The sequence below is a fragment of the Hemicordylus capensis genome, chromosome 3 (assembly GCF_027244095.1).
Source record: "Hemicordylus capensis ecotype Gifberg chromosome 3, rHemCap1.1.pri, whole genome shotgun sequence".
NCBI lineage: Eukaryota > Metazoa > Chordata > Lepidosauria > Squamata > Cordylidae > Hemicordylus > Hemicordylus capensis.
In genome coordinates this window covers 131,904,695-131,927,675 of record NC_069659.1, presented here as the reverse complement: position 1 = coordinate 131,927,675, position 22,981 = coordinate 131,904,695, and the positions used below count along the sequence as shown (strand labels likewise).

The following is a 22,981-nucleotide window of genomic DNA, read 5'->3' as shown; positions in this document are numbered from 1 at the left end:
TAGGCTTCTCAGCGCTCGGGCTGGAGCCTGATCTCTCCCCATCAACGGTGCTGGCTGCAGGTGTGCTTCCAGTCTGAATAGGTGGGGCTGGCTGGATCTTGGTACTTTGGGTTAGCCTCTCCTGCTCCGCCGTCACTGGCTCCTTCTCTCCTGGGTGGAATGTCTGCCAAACGTGGTCAACTAAATCTTCTCTGATCAGCATGGCACAGGGCTGCTCTCCCATCACTGCAAACTCCCACTCTCCTTCCCAGCTGGCCCACTAGACAGGTAGCTTCACCAGGGGCATTTCTGCCTGGCCTTTGGCAAAGGTAGTCCGCACCTGGGGTGCCTGGGCAAGCTGCTGGGCTTTGACAAGTGAGGGGTGTATGGCTGATATAGTGCCAGTGTTGCTCCATGCCATGACTTGCCATTGACCCAAACACTCTTTCGCCTCTTGGGTAGAATAGCCTCTCTACATCAAAATAAGTAGTTGGCCCATTATGGACAGCCACCCCTTCTGGCTTCTAACATGAACTATGCTCATTAGGCCTTTAGCCTTGGGGCAGTTGCTCTTGAAGTGTCCCACTTCCCCACACTTAAAACATCTGGGGCTGGCCTGCTCGGTCCGTATGCTCCCTTGTGGTGTAGTAGGTGGGGTGTGACTTGCATCCCCTGGGCTCACCTTGGTAGGACTCATGGGCTCCTCCTTGGGCAGACGCTGAGGCTCCTCTCGCCTTGGGACAAACTTGGGCCAGTCCCATTGAGGTGCCTCGGCTGAAGTCAGCCATTTTCTGTGCAAACTCTCCAGCTTCCTCAATGGTCTTGGGCTCCTGTACAAAGACCTGCTCAAAGAGATGATCTGGCAGTTGGGTCATGAGTTGCTCAATTTGGACCAGCTCCATGATTTCCTCAACTGTCTTCACCCCCGCCGGTTCCAACCATGAGCGCAGTGTCCACTTTAACTTGTGGGCATAGGTCTGATAAGACTCTGCAACTTTCTTTCTCAGACCCCTGAAGTTAAACCTGGCATTTTCTGGGGTAAGCCCTAGCCTGGACTTAACCATGTCTTTGAACAGCACATAGTCCTCCATGTCACTGACTGACATTTCTGTTGACATTGCCAGAAGGGAACCAGTCAAGGGAGGTCTCAAGTATACAAGCTCTCCTCAATGCGATTGCTTTGGCAGGTCTTTTCAAAATTGGAGAGAATATTGTCTGGATCCTCACCTTCCTTGACATCTGGGACATCTTTGCTGCTGTGGCTTTCTTTGCAGGGTTGGAGCATAGAGTTTTCCTACTAGACCACAACAACATGCTGTTTGATTATCAATAATATTTATGTACTGGCTGATTATGTATCTCTAGACGGTGTACATAATTTAATTTGTCCGAACTCATCACTTAGCACTGCCTTAAAAACCCGTATCACATAACATCGTATTATCAGTATGCTGATAACTTGCAGATCTATTTCTCCATGTGAACATCATCAGGAGAAGGCATAACCTCCCTAAATGCCTGCCTGGAGGCAGTGATGGGCTGGATAAGGGATAAATGAATCCAAATAAGATGGAGGTTCCTAGTGTACAGGGTTTGAACTCAGGAGACAATTTTTATCTGCCAGTTCTGGTTGGGGTCACACTTCCCCAGAAGGAACAGGTACACAGTCTGGGAGTGCTTTTTGATCCAAACCTTTCCCTGGTGTCTCAGATTGAGGCAGTGGCCAGAGGTGCTTTCTATCCGCTTTGGCTGATATGCCAGTTGCATTCGTTTCTTAAGATAAAGGACCTTGGAACAGTAGTACACAAGCTGGTAACCTCTATACTTGACTACTGCAATGTGCTCCACGTGGGGCTGACTTTGTACATAGTCCGGAAACTGCAGTTCGTACAGAATGCAGCAGCCAGATTGGTCTACAGTTCATCTCGGAGATACCATATTACTCCTTTATTAAAAGAACTACACTGGCTACCAGTAGGTTTCTGGGCAAAATACAAGGTGCTGGTTATAACGTATAAAGCCCTAAAATAACTTAGGCCCAGGGTATTTAAGAGAACGTCTTATTTGCTATTATCTACATCGCTCATTGAGACCATCCGGAGAGGTTCATCTGCAGTTGCCCTGGCTCGTCTGGTGGCTACTCAGGGACAGGCCTTCTTGGTTGCTGCCCCAAGGCTCTGGAATGTGCTCCCTGCTGAAAGAAGAGCTTCCCCATCTCTGACAGCTTTTTAAAAGTCTTTAAAGAAACATACATTCACTTAAGCTTTTTAACTAGACTTTTTAGGTTTTTATTTCTGTTTTAATTGCCTTTACTTTGCAGTAAACCACCCAGAGATGGTAGTTTGGGTGGAGTAAAAATAGAATAAATTGCAGATTTGAAACATGTATCTCTACTCAGTAAATTACTTTATGCTTAACCAAATGTTTGCATACTCCAAATCAGTGTTCCCTCTAAGATGTGTGCCATGTGTGCGTGCTCACAGTTTTTTTGATGTCCACTCAGTTATTATTAGATCCGGCTCAGGTTGTATCAGGAAAGCCCCATTCTGAATACACGTGCGCGCATACATTGCCATGATACTGCCACCCAGAACAAAACTTCTTCCACACACAGATGAAAAAAAATAGAGGGAACAAAGCTCCCAATAGGAGTATGATGATTTTCCTATTGAATGTCATTTGATCTGCCCTTCCCCTTGTCAGTTTGATGTGGTGGTGGACATACATGCATATGATATTCTCTTTGGCATCCAACATTACTGGGAGTTTCATGGGTTTTAGAATTCTTGCCTGTTTTTTCAAATGTTGTGTTTCAAATTAGGGTCGTTTGAATTTCCCTAAAAGGCCTATAGAAGTGAAACTCCTTTTTCTAATACAGCTTGGATCAGTTTTTATGAGAGCAGATTGTCTTGTATAGGCACATAGTTAATGTTATACTTGTTTCTCTCCTGCTTAGGAAACATCCAGGATCCAGATGAGCCAATCTTAGAATTCAGTTTAGGTAAGTCGTTTTTGTTTTTCATTCTTTCTACAAATCCTTGTTTTGCTGATGTGATTGTCATGTAGATATAAATAGCTGATTCTTGTATGTGATAAGCCTAATATCGAATAGTCTTCTTGACAAGCTAGGAAGACCAAACCTAGCAGATTTGTGGTTCATTTTAGAGCAAGGGTGAGCAGAAGGTAGACAGTTTGCTAAAAATGAACCTAAAATGACCTGACTACTGGTCTTCAGGAATGTGCACAAAACCAGTTTCCCCAGATCTGTTAGAGTCCGAACCGGACTGGACATGTTCGGTTTTGGTTCCTCGAATGAGGGGCCCAGTTCAAATTTGAACCGGTTCAGGCCCAGTCCAGGGGTTCCAGGGACACTTAACCTTTTAGGGGGGAAAGGACTTACTGCTGCTGAGGCCTTCCATGGCCTGGGGAGTGCTGCTTTGGCTGTGGGGGAAGGGTCTCCAGCATTCCCGTCTCTCCCCGGTTAATTTCCGGCTACTCAGAATGTGCAGTGGCCATTTTGGAGACTGCCACACATGCGCACAGGCCATTTGTGTGCCTGGGTTGTGACTCCAGCTCTGTAAGATGCTACACACACTGATTGTGTGGTATGAATAATTATAACAGGCACAAGGGTTGTACAGTACTCTGAAGAATGACAAGGCAAACAAGTGAACAGGCAGACTTTGTTGCTCCCCTTCATTTTTATCTGTGTCTGCCTTAATATATGAAAACAATATTCTTAATTTCTTATAGCTTGCAGTGAGCTGCTCACTCCGTCGCTAGATAGAAAGCCAAATAGTTTTGTTGCAGTGAGTGTAACGACACCACCTCAGGCATTCTGGACAAAGCATGCTCAGACAGAAATTATTGAGGTAAGTGATCTTATGTTGGGAAATGTGTTCTCAAGGATGAAGCTGCTGCAGATTGTTTAAACTGTTATCAAGTTGCCCATATTAACTGTCTTCTGTTTTTGTTTTAATTACAGGGAACAAGCAATCCTATCTTTCTAAGCAGTATTGCCTTTTTTCAAGACTCTCTTATTAATCAGATGACACAAATAAAACTTTCTGTATATGATGTTAAAGATAGATCTCAGGGAACTGTAAGTTTTGCTTTACTAATGTCTTCTCTGTGATTTAAACTGCTGCAAATTTTAAACAAAAATTCTGCATGATTTGGTCCTGGGTACACTGCCTGGCCTACCTGTCAGATGAACACTCTAAAACTGTTGTGGAAAACACATACCTTAAAATACATTGTAGTGGATATTTAAGGGGTTCTTACTCTGTTCACACACCCCCCGAAAATTTAATGGGATGACATTTTTATTCCCATAAAGAATGGGAATGTCTTCATTATTTTCTGAAAAGCCAATAATTTTTAAAAGTATTCTAAAAAAACAAAATATTTAGGGGGAGGGGAGTGCATTCTGTCATAAAGTATGTGAGATACAGATAGAAGCTTAGTTCAGGCATAAAGCTAAATAATTGTCAAAGCTTAACTGTGATTTGGCTTGATATGAATGGATATAAATATGCTAAATAAAATAAACAAAGCAACTATGGCTTGTGATTGGCAAGCAAACCAGAATCTGAAATGATAGTTTGAATTTATGGCTATTGCTTAACCTTCAGAAGCTGTTGAATCTGGAGACATGAGTGCTGAGAGAATGCAAAATGAAAGCAGACAGGCAGTTCTAAACTAATCAGGTGTCTACAGTATTTTAGAAGCTCAAAGTATGGTTAACAGAAGCCATGATTTGTTTGTCTGAACTGAATCAGAGGACTCTGTCAGATGCAGGATTGACTTCATTCATTCATTCAATTTATTTACCACCCTTCCTAAAGTTGCTCAGGGCAGTTTGCATTAAAATGAAAAACACATTTAAAACCACATTAAAACTAAAAACTTAAAAGCCAGGCTAAAAAGATGGGCCTTTAAGGCTCTCCTGAAGGCCTTAAAGGAAGATAATCCTCTTATATCTATGGGGAGCACATTCCACAATTCAGAGGTGACAATGAGAAGGCCCGATACTGGTCACCACCACATGAACTGGTGGCACCCAATGATGGACCCCTCCTGATTATCTTAATGAGCAGTGGAGATCTTGTAGAGAAAAGCACTCTCTCAGGTATCCCAAACCTAAGCCATTTAGGGCTTTTAAGGGAATAATCAGCACTTTGTAGCTTCCCTGGAAACATATCAGCAGCCATTGCAACTGGCGTAATGTGGTCCCTCCAGGATACCCCAGCCTGGCTGCTGCATTTTGAATATAGGAAGCCGCCATATTTTGAGTCAGACCATAGGTCTATCTAGCTCAGTATTATCTACACAGACTGGCAGTGGCTTCTCCAAGGTTGCAGGCAGGAATCTCTCTCAGCGCTATCTTGGAGATGCCAGGGAGGGAACTTGGAACCTTCTGCTTTTTCCAGAGCAGCTCCATGCCCTGAGGGATGGAGATGGAAGGATCCATCTTACAGTGCTCACACTTCTAGTCTCTCATTCATATGCAACCCTGCTTAACTAAGGGGTCAAGTGATGCTTGCTACCGTAAGACCAGCTCTCCTCTCCCTGAAGTTGAACTAACTGAAGTTTCCAAATTATGTACAAACACAGCCCTACATAGAGCATATTGCCGTAGTCCAACCTGGAGGTTACCAGCTGGTGTACCACTGGGTGGAGTTGTCTAATCAATCTCAGCTGGTATAAAGTGCTCCTGGTTTGAAATACATATAGATAATCAGTTTCCTTTAAGACAGCTTGGAGCTGGTCAGCCACCACCCTCTCAATCATCTTACCCAACCAGGGGAGTTTGGAGATTGGCCTATAATTATCCATCACTGAGGATCCAGAGTGGGCTTCTTAAGAAAGGGTCTAACTATTTTCTCCTTCAAACAAGGTGGCATCCTGCCCTCCCTCAGTGAGGTGTTAATGATATTAACTAGGCCAGCTCCAAAAAGCTCCCTGCAAGATGAAATCAGCCACGTTGGGCAAGCATCCAAAGAACAAGTGGTAGGCCATACCGCTCCAACCAGCTTGTCCACATACTCAGGAGTCACAAACGGAAACTGATCCAATCTAATCTTGCAAGAGGCATTGCTGGACACCTCCTTCATTTGCCCTGCAGAAATATTGGAGTGCAGATCAGCCCAAATATGAGATATTTTATCTGTAAATAACTCACCAAATGAGTCACAGTGAGACATTGTTTCCAGATTTGAAGCAGATGGGGTTCGAGTTAAACCCCTGACAATCCAGAACAGTTCTGCTGGACGAGAACTTGCAGATGCAATATGTACAGAATAAAATTGCTTCCTTGCTGCACGTATTGCCACTGCATAGGCCTTCAAATTGGCTCTATGCTGTGTCTTGAAATCAAGATGAGTTCTCCTCCATTTGAGCTCCAGTTGTCTACCTTGCCACTTCAGCTCCAGTAGCTCTCCCAGTATACCATGGAGCTAATTTTGATGCGGGTTGGAGAGGATGTTTAGGAACAATCATGCCTACAGCACTGGTAAGTTTGCTGTTCCAGGTATCCACCAGGGCATTGACAGAATCACTGGCAGTATCAACTTCAAAACCCTCCAAGGCTCTTTGGAATCCTACTGGATCCAACAGCCTTCTGTGGCAGACCATTCTAATAGGTCCACCATCCCTGCAGGGTTCAGACATGACTGTGAAACCAACCATAACCAGAAGGTAGTCTGATTTGATTTAAATCATAATTTAAATAACTTCACAGAAGGACTCATGTTTAAAGATTTAAATTACAATATAAATTACTAGTCAGAAGATTCTATTTAATCATCATTTTATATAAAAGTACGCTCTTGTTGTCTACTATAACACACAGACACACATATATATTGTTTGATTTTTAGAAATTTCATTTTGAATAGGTACACACACTTCTCATAGGACTGTTTTATTCGGGCCTTGCATTTTGTTACTGCACTGATTGCATTTCACGTGCATGCCTTCCCTACCCACAGGTACAGGAACTTCATTAAAATATTCCTAAAAGGGGTCCTTTACGGCCTGCTGCCATGATAGTTGTTTCCCTTCTAAAATGGAGGATACACTCTGCAAATGTTTTCTCAGGACTGCATGAATATGCACTGTTCAATTTTGATTTCACTTTCTATTTCCCTCCCGTCTCCTATCAAGTGCATTTATATCCAGACTCCTCCTTGCTCAGATCTACTCCACCACCCCGCAACCCTCCATTCATTGACCTTCTTTGTCTTTGCACTTTTAGAGGCGGGCAGGGGGGCGCTTGGCTGTGTATGTGTGTTTGTGTGTGCCACATGTACACCACCTGCAGAATAGGACTGATCAGGTCTGTGGTCTCACATCCTCATATACTGCTGTTAACCTGTTCATAGAATATAATTAAGGTTGACTATAAGTAGGTATATGATTAATAATCAAGATGGTATATTTGGCTTAGTCTCTTTATGAATTGTTTTTTAAAAAATAAATAAAAATTTTAAAAATTTGATAGTTTAAAAAAACAAACCCCCCAAACCCATCAATTTTTATCAACCCTGGTTAGATGTAACATGGAGCCAAGTTTGAATTTAACCAAGCTTCTAAAAACTAGCAGAGATTCGCTCCACAGACTATCAACAGTAGCATAGTTTGTTTAGCTACCATTGATTAGTTTGGCCCCTCCCTTTCTCCAGTCCTCCAGGATGCCATCCCAGAGTTCCAATCCGCCTGGTTCCTGGCAATGCTTCGCCCCATCATGCCTTCCCTTGCCATTGGTTGTCAGCTTGGTCTGGGCATGTAAAAGCTGCACGAACTGCTTTGGCTCTTTTTGCCCGTCCTCAACAACTCTCATCTGGTCAGAGCCTAGCCGTGGTGGAACTATACCAAGACAGGTAGCCTGCAGCTTTGTTGTCAGCACAGAGCTTCTGTGTAATAGTTCGCTTAGCGGGAGAGGATGACATTGGCCCATGGCACTCCAACACAGAAAGCCACTTGTGGCTTGCTTTCGGCCCCTGAAGTCACCCTGCCCTTCCCTGCCCCCCCCGCCAACCCCAACCCCCCAAACCTCTTGTCCTGTGTCTGCACCCAACATGCAACAGTATAGGAGAATACAAACTTTGATTACAAAGATTAGTTTGTTGGGCCAAATTGAACCTTGGTTGAATTTCAGCGATGCATTCAGACAAAAACAAACTGAGTGTGCTGAAATTCAGCCAAGCTTCTGCATTGCATCTGAATGCACCCAAAGAAAAGGAGAGTGGCTGAGTAAGCCTTTAAATGTGAGGCTGAAGCCATAATGATGGGCTTTGTAAACAGAAATTAGAAAAGTAAGCAATTCATGATTAAAATGTCCTCTTCAATAATGGTCTTCTTTCTTTTAAAGATGTATTTATTGGGTTCTGTGATGTTCACTGTAAAGGAGCTACTTAAGGAGAGGAATCATAGGCTGCATTTAACACTAAGGTTTGTACTGGAGTTCATTCTGTTCAAAAAGGATTGGGCACCCACATTTATGCTTATTGCGGGAAAACCAGCCCCATTCAGTTGCAGAACTGATGCTTTTTAAACGTGAGTACTTGAAACCTTTGTACCTGCGTTCAAAAAGTGTGGGTGCCCTCGTTTTACTTAACGAGAGATGTATGAAGATAATTTTGTGCAAACAGATTTTATTTTTAATGTTTAACAAAATGAGTATTAGAATGGCAAAGACTCTTCTAATGAGAATGAGTTCTTGTGTCATCCCTCTCTTTTGTTTTTTAATTAAAATGCAGCTGTCTAACTACAATGGTTGTGCTAATGAGAATGAAGATTTATGGAAGTCTTCAACTGTAAGACAGTGGTATTTTCAGTAGCAATTGATGTCGAACAGGGGCTTTCCAATTTCATTAATAGTTCTCTGATCAGCTATAGTATATATAAAAACTCTGACCCTCTCTACCCAGCATCTAATCTGATGCTTGTATATTAGCAGGAAAAATTAGTGAGAGAGAGAGAGCGAGAGAGAGATAGAGAGAGAGAGAGAGACTGCTCAGAGAGCTAATGACACCTAGTGACTTAAAGCTGCAGTATTGGGATAACAAGACGTACCTTACAGGGTCATTGCAAGGGTTAAAAAAAACAATCCACCTGAAGCGCTTTGAACACTCAAAAGTGCTATGCAAATGCTAAGTATGGATATGACTACTGAAATGATTCTAAACTGATTTTAATTTTGTTTAAACGAGTTGTTTGTTTTTATCGATTTTTTCAGGGGCGTAGGGAGCTCTTTGGCAGCCGGAGGATGAAGTCCTGCCAGTGGCTCCCCGGCAAAGCACGCCTGTGTCCTAAGCCATGTTCCTGTGTTGGACATCAGAGGCAGGGGGTGTGGCCAATACTGTGGACGGGGCCAGTCAGCCCCTGCAGAGGTTTCCCTTCTGCTTGGGAGGCAGGGAAAGAGCTCCCAGTCAGTGACTCGGTGAACCACTGACTGGGGAAGCTCTGCAGGGGCTGACTGAACCCGTCTCCAGTATTGGCCGTGACCCTGCGTCTGCTGTCATTTGCAGGGGGTGTGGCCTCTGCCTCTGAGAGGGTCTGTTTGGACCCTCTCCCATTCTCCCCAGTCAATGCTTCATTGAAATGACCCCCCCACCCCCAGCAGCCCAGCTAGCATTTAAATGAAACACTGGCTGGGAAATAACAGGGCACGCCTTGCACTCCCAGCCAGCGAGCGCTTTGTTCGCCAGCTGGCTGCGGGAGGGGCCAAGGGGGTGCCCGGGCGTGCCTTGGTGGGCCCCCCCACACACACCTTGTCGGCCGTAGAACAGTTGTCCCCCCTGCTCATTTGTTCTCATGCCCCTGCTGTTTCTATATTTGTGAAACCCGTAGAGCCATCTGGGTGAGGTGGTATAAAAATCTAATAAATAAAGAAGTAGTAGCAATAATATTATTACTATATTATTTGATGGGGTGTATGGAATACTGGATTTGCTCTGAGGGGGGCAGGGTTTCAGATGTATACCAAAGCTCCCACAAGAGCTCCTCACTGGAGAGAGTAAAGGCAGCTCTGTCTGCTTTTATTATAGACTGCACCTTGTAGGGACCAGCCTCCCCTCTCTCTAAAGAGTTAACTGGAAGTGAACTCTTGTCTTGACTGACAGGCTGGTGAACTCCAGGGCTCAGCCAATCAGCACACCAGGTGGGTGGGTCCTAGAGAACTGTTGCCAGAATGAAAGGAGTTCTTTGTTAGAGAAGAAGCTAGGCTGGAGGTGCACAGGTGGCCATGGAGATGCCTGCAGGAGAATAGCTCTGCAGATTCTTGAAAGACAGGAGGGCAGGAAGTTTGAATTCTTATCAGGAGTTTGGTGAATTCAATGCAAGATGCCAGGGCTTGTCTAGGGGAAAGTTTGTTTAGTCAGACTTTGCATTAGGGGGGTTATATTTGTTTGGGGTGTGTGTGTTTTGATATTCCTGATACTGTTCTATTATTGTTTACCTATAAAATAATTAAATTAAGAAATACTAGCCTATGCCTATCCCACCTAGGCTCTAGGTAGCAAAAAATTCTATAAACATTTAAGCATGCATTAAGGCAACCTATTTTTGTAACCCTACTAAGTATTCTTAACTGTACTTGAAAGCGGGGAAAGCCTCAGACGGAAGCAGTCTGTAGTAATTGGATAAAACTGGTGTGGTTTTCCCCCCGTTCTTTTCTTTTTACAAGCCTCTCCAAGTTGGTTTTTAACTCAGGAAATGTGGCGGGGCAAAAGGGGATTTCTCTGGTGCAAACACGTCCTCAAATTTAATTGTTGTTTTACGATGTTTTAAATTGTTAATTATTTTTTATGCTTTATAATTTTTGTTTTAATTATTAATTGATTTTAATAGTGTTTTAATGTAAACCGCCCTGAGCCTTTTGGAAGGGCGGTATAAAAGTTTTAATAATAATAATAATAATAATAATAATAATAATAATAAAATAAAAGTTCGGCAGCTATCAGTTTTTTCACCACATGTAGGCTTGCATGTGGAAGATTTTAGTACTTGTCCAAGAGCCAAATTAAGAGTTCCCTGGGTTATTCCACCACAAGCCCAGAGAGTTTCTGTAGAGAAAAAGGGGTGGTGGCAGCAGCATTTTCAACCTACTGATAATACAGAATAGTTTTAGGCAAAGCCTAGCTAAGTATCTCAGCAGGGATGATTCAGCATTTCTTTCCCTCATGTGAGCTTGCTCTGAGACAAAGTCTTTAATATGCTACACCCCTTTTATCCAGGCTTTGGGCCTATGAGCTGTCGTTATGTTTTTAAGCCTTTTGGCTTGATTTATGCCTCTGACTTAACATTTGTATCCTCACTGAATTGAAACTAAACCTATTCAAGGGTAACTGCTTTTATACAAATCCATCCCTATTATCTTATCTCTCCAGTTTCTCTCTCCACATCCTGTATTGCTTCCCTTGCTGTTGAAGTTGAGATAATAAACTCCTTGGGGGCAGGAATCACACTTGCTCTGTTGTTACTGCTCTGTAATGCACTGCCTGTGTTGATTGTGCTTTTATAGTAATAATGGTACTTTGCCCTTCCCTGAGGTTCATGGGATTTCCTAGGCTACACATATCTACACACTGAACCCTTACTAATATTTTAATGTTTACAGTAGATTTGGTGTTAGGCCCTTATCTCTCATTTATATTTGAACCATTTGTTCAAATAACATGTAGCTGTTACATGTTATGAGCAGAAGCGACTGTCAGAACAAGGGATGGGAGGGTGGGAGTCTGCAGACCCATGGCATTCTATGTGTGACAGCAAAAGACAGGATTATTTATCAGATTGGTGAGTTGAACCATTCTGTCACAGCAATGATGTGTATATGTGCCGCAGATCTGCTGAAAGTGATCGTGTAGGCAACATTACGGTCATAGGATGGCAGATGGAAGAGAAAACGGACCAAAGACCTCCAGTTACCAGGTCTCCTGATACTATCAATGGAAGGGTGAGTATGAATATTTTTCTTACTGCCCCCAAACACTGACTGATACATGCCATGCTCTAGCCCCCGTGCTGTTTCAGGCTCTACCTGAAACAAGAGTACACATACTTTTTTTGGAGCTTGCCTGTGCTTTGGAAGCACTCCAATGAAGTAGAATCTAATAGAGCACTTCTGGACCATGGCTGTGCCCTTGAACAAATGCACCCACACTTTGGGGAGACCGTGCAGTGGCATGGGGGCTACTGCTGCTTGCTGCTGATGTTAGGAGTGACTGAGCAGGTAGTTAAGGACAAGGTTGTTTTACATTGTTTCTGTCCTTCTCCAAGGAGCTCAGGATGGCATATGTGGGTCCTCCCTACTTTTTCTTCTTAAAAACTCTGTGAAGTAGGTTGGACTTGCCCAAGGTCACCACAGTGAGCTACTTGGTGAAGCTGGGATTTGAACCAGGACCTCCCTAGTCGAAATCCAACAATGCATTGGCTCATGAAAAAGTGTAAGGCTGGAAAATATAGTGAAGGTATCTCTTTTACATTTTCCTTTCACACGAATTTATCATGAATGTCCCAAGTTGACCTCCCTCTTATTTCCTAGTAGTGATAGTCACAAAAGAGGAATATCCAAAAAATATAGCTAGTGCATGAATCACTTTTATGGTGATTGTAACAGGGTGCAGACTTAAACTGCACAAATTTAGCTCTAGTTCCATATGTTGCAATTGCATACAAATTAGTTTTATATATTTCATGTTTGTTGCCTGCTTAACAAACAAAAAAAGCAGGTCTTGTTGAAACAATTTGATGACTGCCTCAGAAGTAAGCGATCCTTTTATCGCTCAGTCAGGAACACATTTTATAAGAAGCTTTATGTTCTGTGTATTTTACTTTTTCTGTTTTCTTCAGACTGTGCTGCCTGTTGATGAAAGTTTAACAGAATCTTTAGGAATCCGATCCAAATATGCTTCATTACGGAAAGATTCATTGTTAAAATCTGGTAAGTAGCTACCTGCACTGGTAGAATTGTCAACTTAATATTTCTACATCCTGAATGGTCCAGCAAATAATTATCTAACCAGACTGGGCAATTTCGGCCCATTTTGGACCTGTGCATGTGCAGAGGCCTGAAATCGGCCTGATGTGTGTCATTTGGGAGGAAGGCGGGCCTTTCACTGCCATTCGAGATGGCAGAGACAGTAGCAAGACCTCCTCATCCAGGCCTGCTTGCCTTCCTCCCAAGTGATACATTGTGCGTGCACAGAGGTCTATAATGGGCCAAAATTGCCTGATCTGTGTCATTTGGAAGGAAGGTGTACCCCTTGTGAGGAGCTCTTTCACTGTCTCTGCTGCCTCCAGTGCCCAACCTCACCTGTCATGGTTTGGCAGGCGGCCAGAGCTCTCACCACCGTCCCCACTATACTGCCACCACACAGCGGCAGTTTTAAAAGGTGGGGGGAGATTTAGCTTTCCCTCTCCCCCCCTCAAGATTTGCCACTCCCAACGATTTGCTCCCGTAGGCAATTGCTTCTATTTCCTATGCTGTAATTTGCCCCTGCCTGGGACCAGACTTTCTCTGTCGTTGCCCCGGGGCTTTGGAATATGCTCCCTGCTTAAATAAGAACATCTCCTTCTCTATTTTTTTTTTCACAGTTAGGCCCTCACCTGTTCTTGCAGGCTTTTAATTAGAATTAATTTTAATAATTTGTTTTAATAACTGTTTTATGTGATTGTTTTAATTGTGTTTCGTAGATTGTAATCAGTGACTTTTATATTATTAAACTTTGTACACCACCTGGAGATGTACATATCAGGCGGTATAAAAATACGATAGATAAATAATAGGAGGTTTGTGGGCAGAATTTATTTTGTGTGTAGTGCTATCATATTTACAGTACTGCTGAGCAAAGAGGCACCTTTTAAAAGTGGTGATTCTCTTTACTGAGCAACTGGATAAGGCCAGTTGAGCAGCTGGCCTTATCCAGCTCCAGCACAGCATTCCTCCAATGGCTGTTTCTGGTGTCTCTTTTTTAGATTATGAGCCTTTTGGTGACAGAGAGACATTTTGTTTGTTGGTTTTAAACTGCTTTGGGAACTTTTGTTGAAAAGTGGCATATAAATATTCGTAGTAGTAGTACTGGTAGTACTTTCCAAGAAAAAATGTGAGGGGTTTTTTTCCAGAAGAAAATGGGAGAAAATTGAAAACTGGATGAAAAGGAGACTACCAGCACCAGAAGCCAATATTCATTTTCAGGGGATGCTGTTGACATGCATGGGCATCCCAAGAGACCTGTGTGTGTGCACAATGGATATTCTGCTTTTTGGTTGTGGATGCAACCTCTTGCTCTGTGTTAGATGCTACTCTGGAGGATATTTGATCTTCAGGAGCAGTTCTTTGGTATGTGCAGAGGGGCTGTAGGGGGAAAGGAGGTGTTCAAAAGCCCCAGTGCATGCATAAAAGGCTGCAAATGCCCTTTGGATCTTGGCCACAGTTGTATCTCTGGCTGATCAGAGAAGTAGAATTTAATGATCTCTCGCAGCGTCATGAGACATTGTTAGTTTTCTCTTTCTTTTTTTACCATCTATTCCTAGCATACCAGCAAATCAAATGTTGAAGCATCATTTTTGCTTCTTCCCAGTTGCTCACTTGTATGATTGCTGCCGCCGCCTCCTCTGGCTGGGATATAAAAAGCCCTGCAACTTGAGGAGGAAGAGGAGGAGCAACTGAAGGAGGTTGCAGTGTGAGCTGCCTTTCTATATTGTATTTCTCTTTAGCCACAGTTTCATCATATTGAGGGTGCTCTTGTTAAAAAAAAAGAAAAAAGGATGAACTGTGGAATAATTAATTTGTGAGGGGCTTTTGTTTGTGACATTTCTTTACGAACATGTCACATAACATTCTTGAATGTTGGCTGCAATTGCCAAACTGTTTCCTTCAATTCATCAGTATTTAAGTTATACCTTTCTTGCCCAGGCCTCCCTATTTCATCCAGCCAGCTTTATCTCTGTTTATTTCTGTTGCAAGGCAAGACATTGATAGCAATATCTGTGTGTGCTCCTGGTTCTTTATGCTGGAGGTCAGTGCTGGGTAGCTGCTCTGCTCTCTGGGGATGAACTGAATTGTCTTATGTCCTTCATGCAATCTTATCCATGGGGATGGTTAAGCCATCGCTTTCAGGGGAGCTTTTGGAGAGGGAGCTAGGCCCAAGACTGAATGAAGAAGTACCTGGTCCCAAGAAACACTTTGGGAAGTTGGCAGTCATTTGTACTACAGTCTCAGTATACTCTTGTGTGGCCGCTCTTCTAGACAGGCTTGTTTGTACGCAACTGGGGCTTTCACTTTACAAAAAGGCAATGTAAGACTCAACTCTCCATCTTTGTTCTTTATGAATGAATGGCTTTGTGAATATGTGCAGGCCTTGCATTAAGCAAACAGTGTAATGTTGCATTAACTAGGTTTGTGCATAGGATTTGTATATTTTCTGAAGCAGCTGTTCTTCATTGTTGAGCGAATGGAATTTTTATGCCCTGATTACAAATGGCATACTTTGTATTTATTTTAAAAATCTTTTTTAGTGTTTGGAGGGGCCATTTGTCGGATGTATCGTTTCCCCACCACTGATGGGAACCATCTGAGGATCTTGGAGCAAATGGCAGAGAGTGTACTTTCCCTACACATTCCCAGACAGTTTGTGAAGCTACTACTTGAGGAAGATGCTGCAAGGTAAATTTAAAAAAGAAAAGAAAAGGTGGAGCAGATGTTAGCCTCTACTGTAAAGCATAAACTAAATTTTCCCTTCTGCAGTGAATGAGGAAATTATATTGTTGCAAGTAATGCCGTTCTCTCTCTCTCTCTTTTTATTTTAAATTTTTATTAGATTTTACAATAGCTTTTACCTTCAAATTACATTCATTTATCTAATTCTACACACAAGTAAATATTGACTTCCCGCTTGCCTATCTGCGCGGTTCATAATAACTATACATATAAACCATTGCTATAATAATTCAAAACATACATACTCCACAACACTACTCGATTTTACCCAACCCAGCCTGCTGTTATTACTATAAGTAATGCCGTTCTCTAGTATCTGTCTATTGTAGTGAGCTCACAGTTCTCCGTTACCATTTAACTGATCTAAGGAACCCTTTATAAATATTTTGCTGTCATAAGAATGCTTTTTTAAAAATGTTATGTTTCTGCCCTGCTTTTCCATATTGTCTCCAAATGGCTAACAATTTAAATTAGCATTTTTAAAAATGCTCTAAAAATAGGAATTGATCAGTTAACACCAATTGATTACTTTGGTTCATTGCCCTTCCTGCTGCTTTTAGTAGATATAAAGAGAATCTGGTAGTTCAAGTCTCATAATAAGGTGTTTAGAGTAAGGAGAGTGTACCAAGAGAAGCTGCTGCTACATTATTCAGCTGCTAATGTGCAGCTCTATAAAAAGGCATTTCAGGCTTTGAAGGTAAATATTTAATGGTTCCTATGCTTTTCTTACCGTTTTGAAACTCCTTGTATTACTTAGCCCAGTTGAAAAGCAAAAGGTGACAAATATTGTAAACATGACTGTATATTGAAAACTTTGATTTCTGCACATGCCATCTGGTGGCTTGTTAGGCTAAATTTCTCAGATAGGACTGTAGGATTTCAGTATGACTGGAGAGCTGTAGAGGCTTGGCTCTTTTCTGTGTGGGCTCTCCCGGATCAGGAAGCTTTAAATTAGTCCTTACCTGGATGAAGAGGTGCCAAGGTGAATTTGGCATCACTTGCACTGAAAATATATGGAGGGATCCCTGTAGGTTCCACCACTAGCATAGGCAGCTTGCTGCTGGCGCCATGCTGCTACCTGTTTGTGCACCGGCCATGCCCGCTTACATCATCACACCCATGAGGATGCAGGAGTCATGGCCAGGACTGGAAGGCAGGATATGCAGTCCTTCACCCACTCCCAGCCAGCAGTCTCTAGCACCAACATCTCTATAAAATTCTGGTCTGTGCTCCAAACAAAACTGTAGTTTGCAGGGCTTACACAAGCAAGTCTCTGTGTACTAGCTAGAGCATTGGACACAGACTGGAGAGACTTAGGTTCAAATCCCCACTTAGCTAGAAGCTTTACCAGGTGACCATGAGCCAGTCAGCTTTTCTCTCCATCTTCTCACAGGGTTGTTGAGCATAGATAAATCACAGTTGAATTCTTTTATATAGTGTGGGAACTAACTGTGCCATTTGAGCCTATGTGGTTTTGATTTGTTGACTTTTAAAAGGCCCTATTCAAATATTACCCTGATCTGGATGTCTCAGCTGATATGGGCAGACTGGGAAGGCAGTCTTGCTCCTCAACTGTTTTATGAAGATGGAGACCGAAATATCTGAGCTGGGACTTCATCTGTTAGACTTGCTAGCAAACCTGGTTTTAGATACTGGTAATTATCAGAAGTCTGGATTGTTATGATACGGAGGGTTATGCGTTGATGATGTAGTAATGTTTGCACTTTATAGCTAGTAACACAATTAAGATTAACGTAGTGAAAAAAATCTCCATCTGTGCACAAAAGGTTTTCCAGAGTGCTTTATGCATCAGGAGCAAAAGAGCACTGGATTTAGAGAGCGGGGGAAATGACTCAGTATTTTGGAAGAAAAGAGGGTTGTTTAGCCTGACCGAGCCAAACAACTGAGAAATGATCCCTTTCCATTCTTGACAGTGAGTCAGTCACTCATACTTCCATGCCACAGAGAATGTGTGCTGTCCTAAAAGAGGACATTTTAAATGGGCCACTTTCCAGAGCAGGCAGAATACCCAGCTGTCTAAGTTTTAGTCTCTCCCTGCCCCTCACAGTCCCCACCTTAAGTTCGCAGTCTGCTTACGGCTCAGTCGCTGAAACATTTTGGGTTTCTGTCTTTTTCTGGTGGTACCAAAAGTAACTCATTGACACGGCAACATTCGCCGATTAGTTAGCCTTCGATGCCAGTGCAGTTCCACAAGTTGTGGCATTGTTTCAGTGAGACAATCCCCGCATTTTCTGCTGGCTAATGGCTCATGTACTAGGACTGTTAGCAGGAGCATGATGACATTGTGATGCTTTCCATAGAGAGCTTTTTATAACAAAACAGAATGCTTTGTGACAAAAAGAATATAGTAATTGTAGAAACCTCAAAACTGAACAGTCCCCATTTCTAAACCAGAAAACCACAATTGGACTTTGAGGCAAGCATGTGATTTTTTCAGATTGGGGCCTCGTGCTTCTAATTTGAGGTCATGATTTGCCTATATACAACCATGTGCGGGATGGCACAATGCATCAACTGCATTGTGTCTGATGTTTGAAATTGTTATTATAAGCTGCAGCTGTTGCTATTCCCTTTTGTGGCACATAATGCAGTGTGTGTGTGTGTGTATGTGTGGTGGTGTGGGGGGTCACATAGGTAACAATGTCCTGGCCTTTAGAAAAACTAGATATGTTTTAGGGTCACATAGTTAAAGCAGAGAAGTAGTGGAGGATAGATGGGTGTTCAGTCGTTTCCCTAGCCATTTTGCCATAGCAAACCACACTTGCTCTCCCAGGGTTCAGAATCCCTGTTTGCAGGAGCTCTGTTGCATTCACTTGAGTGATGTTTTCTTTTCTCATTTATTCGCGTAGCTTTCATTTGAAATTTCAGATGAAGGTAGAGGGAGAAGGTTAGAGGTGAGTTGGCCTCTTCATTCAGTTCCCATGGGTGTTGGGTAGCATTCCTGACTAGTCAGAGTTCAGTATGTATGAATGGAGACCCATGAAATTTCACAGATATGAGGGGGGAACTCACTCCCAATACAAGGGAGAGCGGTGCAGGAGGCACAAACTATACAAAAGCAGCTACTTCTGTGCTGAGAAAACTGTGCCTGTTGGATTGCTGCCTGTCACACAGCTGTTGAAGGCATAACTGGCAGGAAAAAGCTGGTAACTCTGCTCTGTGGCTAGAAGGTGGGGTGTTTTTACAGTCTATTATCACCGTGGGTACCAGGATTGCCTCTTGCAGAGTTTCTCTGCAAATCTGTGAACCGTGAGAACTGTCAGGTGATATAGGAACCCACCAAAGCTTGATAAGTGCCTCAGTGCCATTAGTGTAATAGGGAAATAGTAAAGTTATATATGATGAAGGGGTACTTTGTGTGTTGAAATGGTATACAACTGAAGAGCCAGCATAGCTTAGTGGTTAGTGTTGGACTAGAACCGGGAAGACCCAAGTTCGAATCATCAGTCAACCACGAAACTCATTGGGTGACCCTGGGCCAGCCATGTATCTCTCAGCCTCACCTACCTCACAGGGTTGTGAGGATAAAAATAAGCCTATATTTGACATGCTCTGAGCACCTCAGAGGAAGAGCAGGATGTAAATGTAATAAATAAATAAACTGACAGCATTTCACTGTCTTTGGATGTTTTGGTAGAGTTTGTGAACTTGAAGAGCTGGGAGAACTGTCTCCTTGTTGGGAAAGCCTTCGTCGGCAAATAGTTACTCAGTACCAAACAATTATTCTAACCTACCAGGAAAACCTCACAAATCTACATCAGTACAAAGGTAACTTCTTGTTGCTTTCTGCCATATAGAATTAAATGTTTCAGTCATATTATGAAGAGAGGTGCTTTTAAGCACCTGCTATATTATTCCTTACCTTTTTACTAAGGGAAATAATTGAATTTTAAAAGAGAATTGGGTACAATCTACTTGCACCATGGGCGCCATACCTTGTGGGCAGAAGATCTCAGGGGCATGCAATGCCCTATTTCCTGCCCCACCTCACCTATTTGTGTCCTTGGGGATGTGTGCAAGCAGTGAGTCAAGCCAATAGGGGTAGTGGGAGGACCGTATACCACCTCCCAGCCTCCTCCTCATCTAGCCATCTGCCTCTGCCCCATGCACATTATTAGAGGAATGGCTGGATGGGGATATGGGAGGTATGCACAGACTTCTCATTCCTCTTCATCTCCCATCACATTGTCTGCATATACTCTCTTGCCCATCTTTGCTGTTGTTGGAGCAGCATCAGTGACAGTGGGGCTGGCAGGTGAAGCTGGATGCAGTGGGCAGGGAGAGTGTGCCCTGGGAAGGAGATACCAGTGAGGGGAAGAGAGTAGCATCAGGGGTGAGGTGAGCTGGTCTTGTGGCAACAAGAATGACTTGTTCCCTTTGCTAAGCAGGGCCTGCCCTGCTTACATTTGAATGGGAGACTACATATGTGGACAATGTAAGATATTCCCTCAGGGGATGGAGCTGCTCTGGGAAGGGCATCTGCATGCTTGCATGCAGCAGGTTCCAAGTTCCCTCCCTGACACCTCCATGATATGGTTGAGAGACACTCCTGCCCGCCACCTTGGAGAAGCTGCTGCCAGACTGTGTAGTCAATACTGAGACCCTACGTTCCTATGAGCAGAATGTACTCTGAGAGGGGGAGGGCAAGGAGAGAGATAAAATGGGCAGTGTTGAGCTCCAGACCAGGGACTGGGGTGTGGGCTGGGGGGGGGGCAGCAAAGCAAAAGAACAGAGAAGAGATGGGGCAGTGGCAAAGACCAGCTGTGGGCAGGTGGGGTGTTGCCTGCAGGGCAGGGCAGGGGCCTACACTCGCTGCCTGCAGTCACTGCTTCCTCTCCTAATACAGGCATCTCTGCTGATGAGGATCTTGTGCTGCAGTTTCTATACTGCATTGTTCCTCTTTGGTAATGTACTCTTGTGGGCAGAACGTGCAATCGTTATTTTCTTCATCTATTTCCCCAGGTCCATCATTCAAAGCAAGTAGCCTGAAAGCTGATAAAAAGCTAGAATTTGTGCCCACAAATTTACACATACAGCGAATGCGAGTCCAGGATGATGCCGGATCAGGTATTTTTCTTGTTCAGATATTGGTGTGCTTTCAAAAGAAAAACCTCCCTGTTTCGATTTCAATCCTTGGGAAAGTGATAATTTTTGTTCATGGAAAAATAGCAGTAAAATTGTTTTAGGATTTCCCCCAGTGGGGTTCTTTATTCTCATGGGGTGGGGAGGAAGAGTGGGTGAAACATGGAGAAAAGCGGCAAGGATATTTTTGTTACCTACTCAGGAAACTGGCTGAAAACAGAGATTATTATCTCTCTCTCACACAGCTTTTTAACCAAAAAGGTTCTCAAAGCAGTTTACATCTAAAAGGAAGGAAAAGATTGTTCAATCTAAAAAGGATCACAAGAGCCACACCAGAAACAGCCACTGGAGAGAGGTGTGCTGGGTTGAGCAGGGGCAGTTGCTCCTCCCTTCCTAAGAGCCACCGCTTTCAAAGGTCCTTGTTTGTCCAGATAATAGAAGATGATTGTCAGGGGATTTGAGTAAATGTTTGCTGACCCTGGGAAAATACCTTCCATGGAATCATGGTAGGCAGGAATGGGGCTTGTGAAAGCCTTGAAGTCAAAGGAAAGTGGCAGGATTATGCTTGGTCAAAAAGCCTGCGAACATTTTATCTGCAGAATACTGATAATACATGGCATCTTCCTAGACAGAGTAGTCCATAGATAGTTCCTCTCCATAGACTTCTAAAGACTCATCCTTAAAACTGTCATGATTCCTGCATTTTCATTTGGGGGAAATGGAGCACCCAAATAAAATCTAGATTTTTCCGACTCTCACTTAACTACATAATCCCTGAACTAAGTGGCAGTATTTGATTTGGCCTTTCCACCGGGTTTTTCTTTTACCACACAGTAAAACTAAAATTCCTCCTCTGCAGTCTCAGTGAGCTTCACCCCAATGGAAGGGGTTGCCTCTTGTGCATGTGGATCTTCCCTCTCCATCGAAACTCGGGGAGCCTCTTGATCACGATGCGTTTGTAGTTGCTGAGTCACCTACATAGTGCCAATACATATTTGAACTACGTGAAAGAACTTTCGACTCCCCAACTATCACATTCCTGGCAGTTGTTGGTGCAAGCATAGGGACAGATCATATGACCAGCAATACCACATGTTCATTTTCCATGTCTGCACTAGCAACTGCCAGGAATGTGAAAGTTGGGAAGTCTGAAGTTCAAGCAAGAAGATGATGTTGGCAAGTAAATCAGTCACTACTGAGAGACGTCCTGATCAAGAGGTTGCTTGGGCTTGAATGGAGGGAAATTCATGTCCTGTATGACCCCCACTCAGAGCTGCATTTCCAGAGGCCTCCCATGACTGGACTTGCAATGCAAGCATCTATTCACAGATGAATGGAGTGGGATAATGTTACAGTTGTCATATCAGATCTTGACACAATCCTTGCATAGATCTTAATGACTAGGAAATCATGGATTACAGAATGTAACTCTGTGGTTCCTAGCTGGACTTAGAGGTGACTTAATATACTTTAGCACATGTAAAATTGTTTTTAAAACACTGCAGAGGGTGCTTAATAATTTCTTTTTAAGAGTCCAAATTCTTAGACTTGCATTCCAAGTTGAGATTGAGCCTTGTTCTTTAAAACCCGTCTCCTCTCTTTAGATCAGAATTATGATATAGTAACTATAGGAGCTCCAGCAGCTCACTGTCAAGCCTTTAAATCTGGAGGTCTGCGGAAAAAGTTGCATAAATTTGAAGATGCAAAGAAACAGTAAGTCGAATGGTCATTTTATGCTTTTTTCTGGTTTTCCAGTTTGGCGCCAAAAAGAAAGAAAGTTGCATGTTTACCTCTTCACGTAGGAATGTTTAGCCCAAGACTATGAAGGTTAGATGCAATTGATGCAAAGAATAGGAAAGGGGTTTTTTTAATTGACCCTTTTAAAGCTTTTACTGGATTCTTTTTTATATTGAATGAATGCTTTAATAATCTACTTTATATTTCATCTTTAGCCTTTTCTGCAAAGAAGTGATGGTTAGGATTGCACATGAACTTTTTGCAATACCCAAGTTTGACCTGAGCTGCTTTGGGTCTTTGTTCTGAATTACTCAGTCTTGAAAGCCTAAAATCAGCTCCTGCTAAACTGATCCTGAGGTTGGTATAGCACCATCAGTTCCTGGTTGCTGCCATTTTGAGTGTGGTGGCAATCGGACCTTCTCAGAGGTCCAGAGA

At 43.0% G+C, this 22,981-nt stretch overlaps 1 protein-coding gene across 15 annotated transcripts in view; it reads left to right on the top strand.

Annotated features, from left to right (window-relative positions):
- Positions 1-22,981, top strand: part of INPP4A (inositol polyphosphate-4-phosphatase type I A) — a 165,898-nt gene that overhangs the window by 76,106 nt on the left and 66,811 nt on the right. For 9 of the 15 annotated variants that reach the window (XM_053306020.1, XM_053306021.1, XM_053306022.1 and 6 more), the window contains 11 exons: positions 2,936-2,980; positions 3,733-3,851; positions 3,965-4,081; positions 7,665-7,862; positions 8,354-8,433; positions 11,830-11,941; positions 12,838-12,928; positions 15,505-15,652; positions 19,365-19,495; positions 20,690-20,794; positions 22,414-22,522. In XM_053306020.1, coding sequence (XP_053161995.1) covers positions 2,936-2,980; positions 3,733-3,851; positions 3,965-4,081; positions 7,665-7,862; positions 8,354-8,433; positions 11,830-11,941; positions 12,838-12,928; positions 15,505-15,652; positions 19,365-19,495; positions 20,690-20,794; positions 22,414-22,522 — 1,255 coding nt within the window. The remainder of the gene's footprint in view (positions 1-2,935; positions 2,981-3,732; positions 3,852-3,964; positions 4,082-7,664; positions 7,863-8,353; positions 8,434-11,829; positions 11,942-12,837; positions 12,929-15,504; positions 15,653-19,364; positions 19,496-20,689; positions 20,795-22,413; positions 22,523-22,981) is intronic. The other 6 variants (XM_053306033.1, XM_053306027.1, XM_053306036.1 and 3 more) reach the window with 1 other exon arrangement.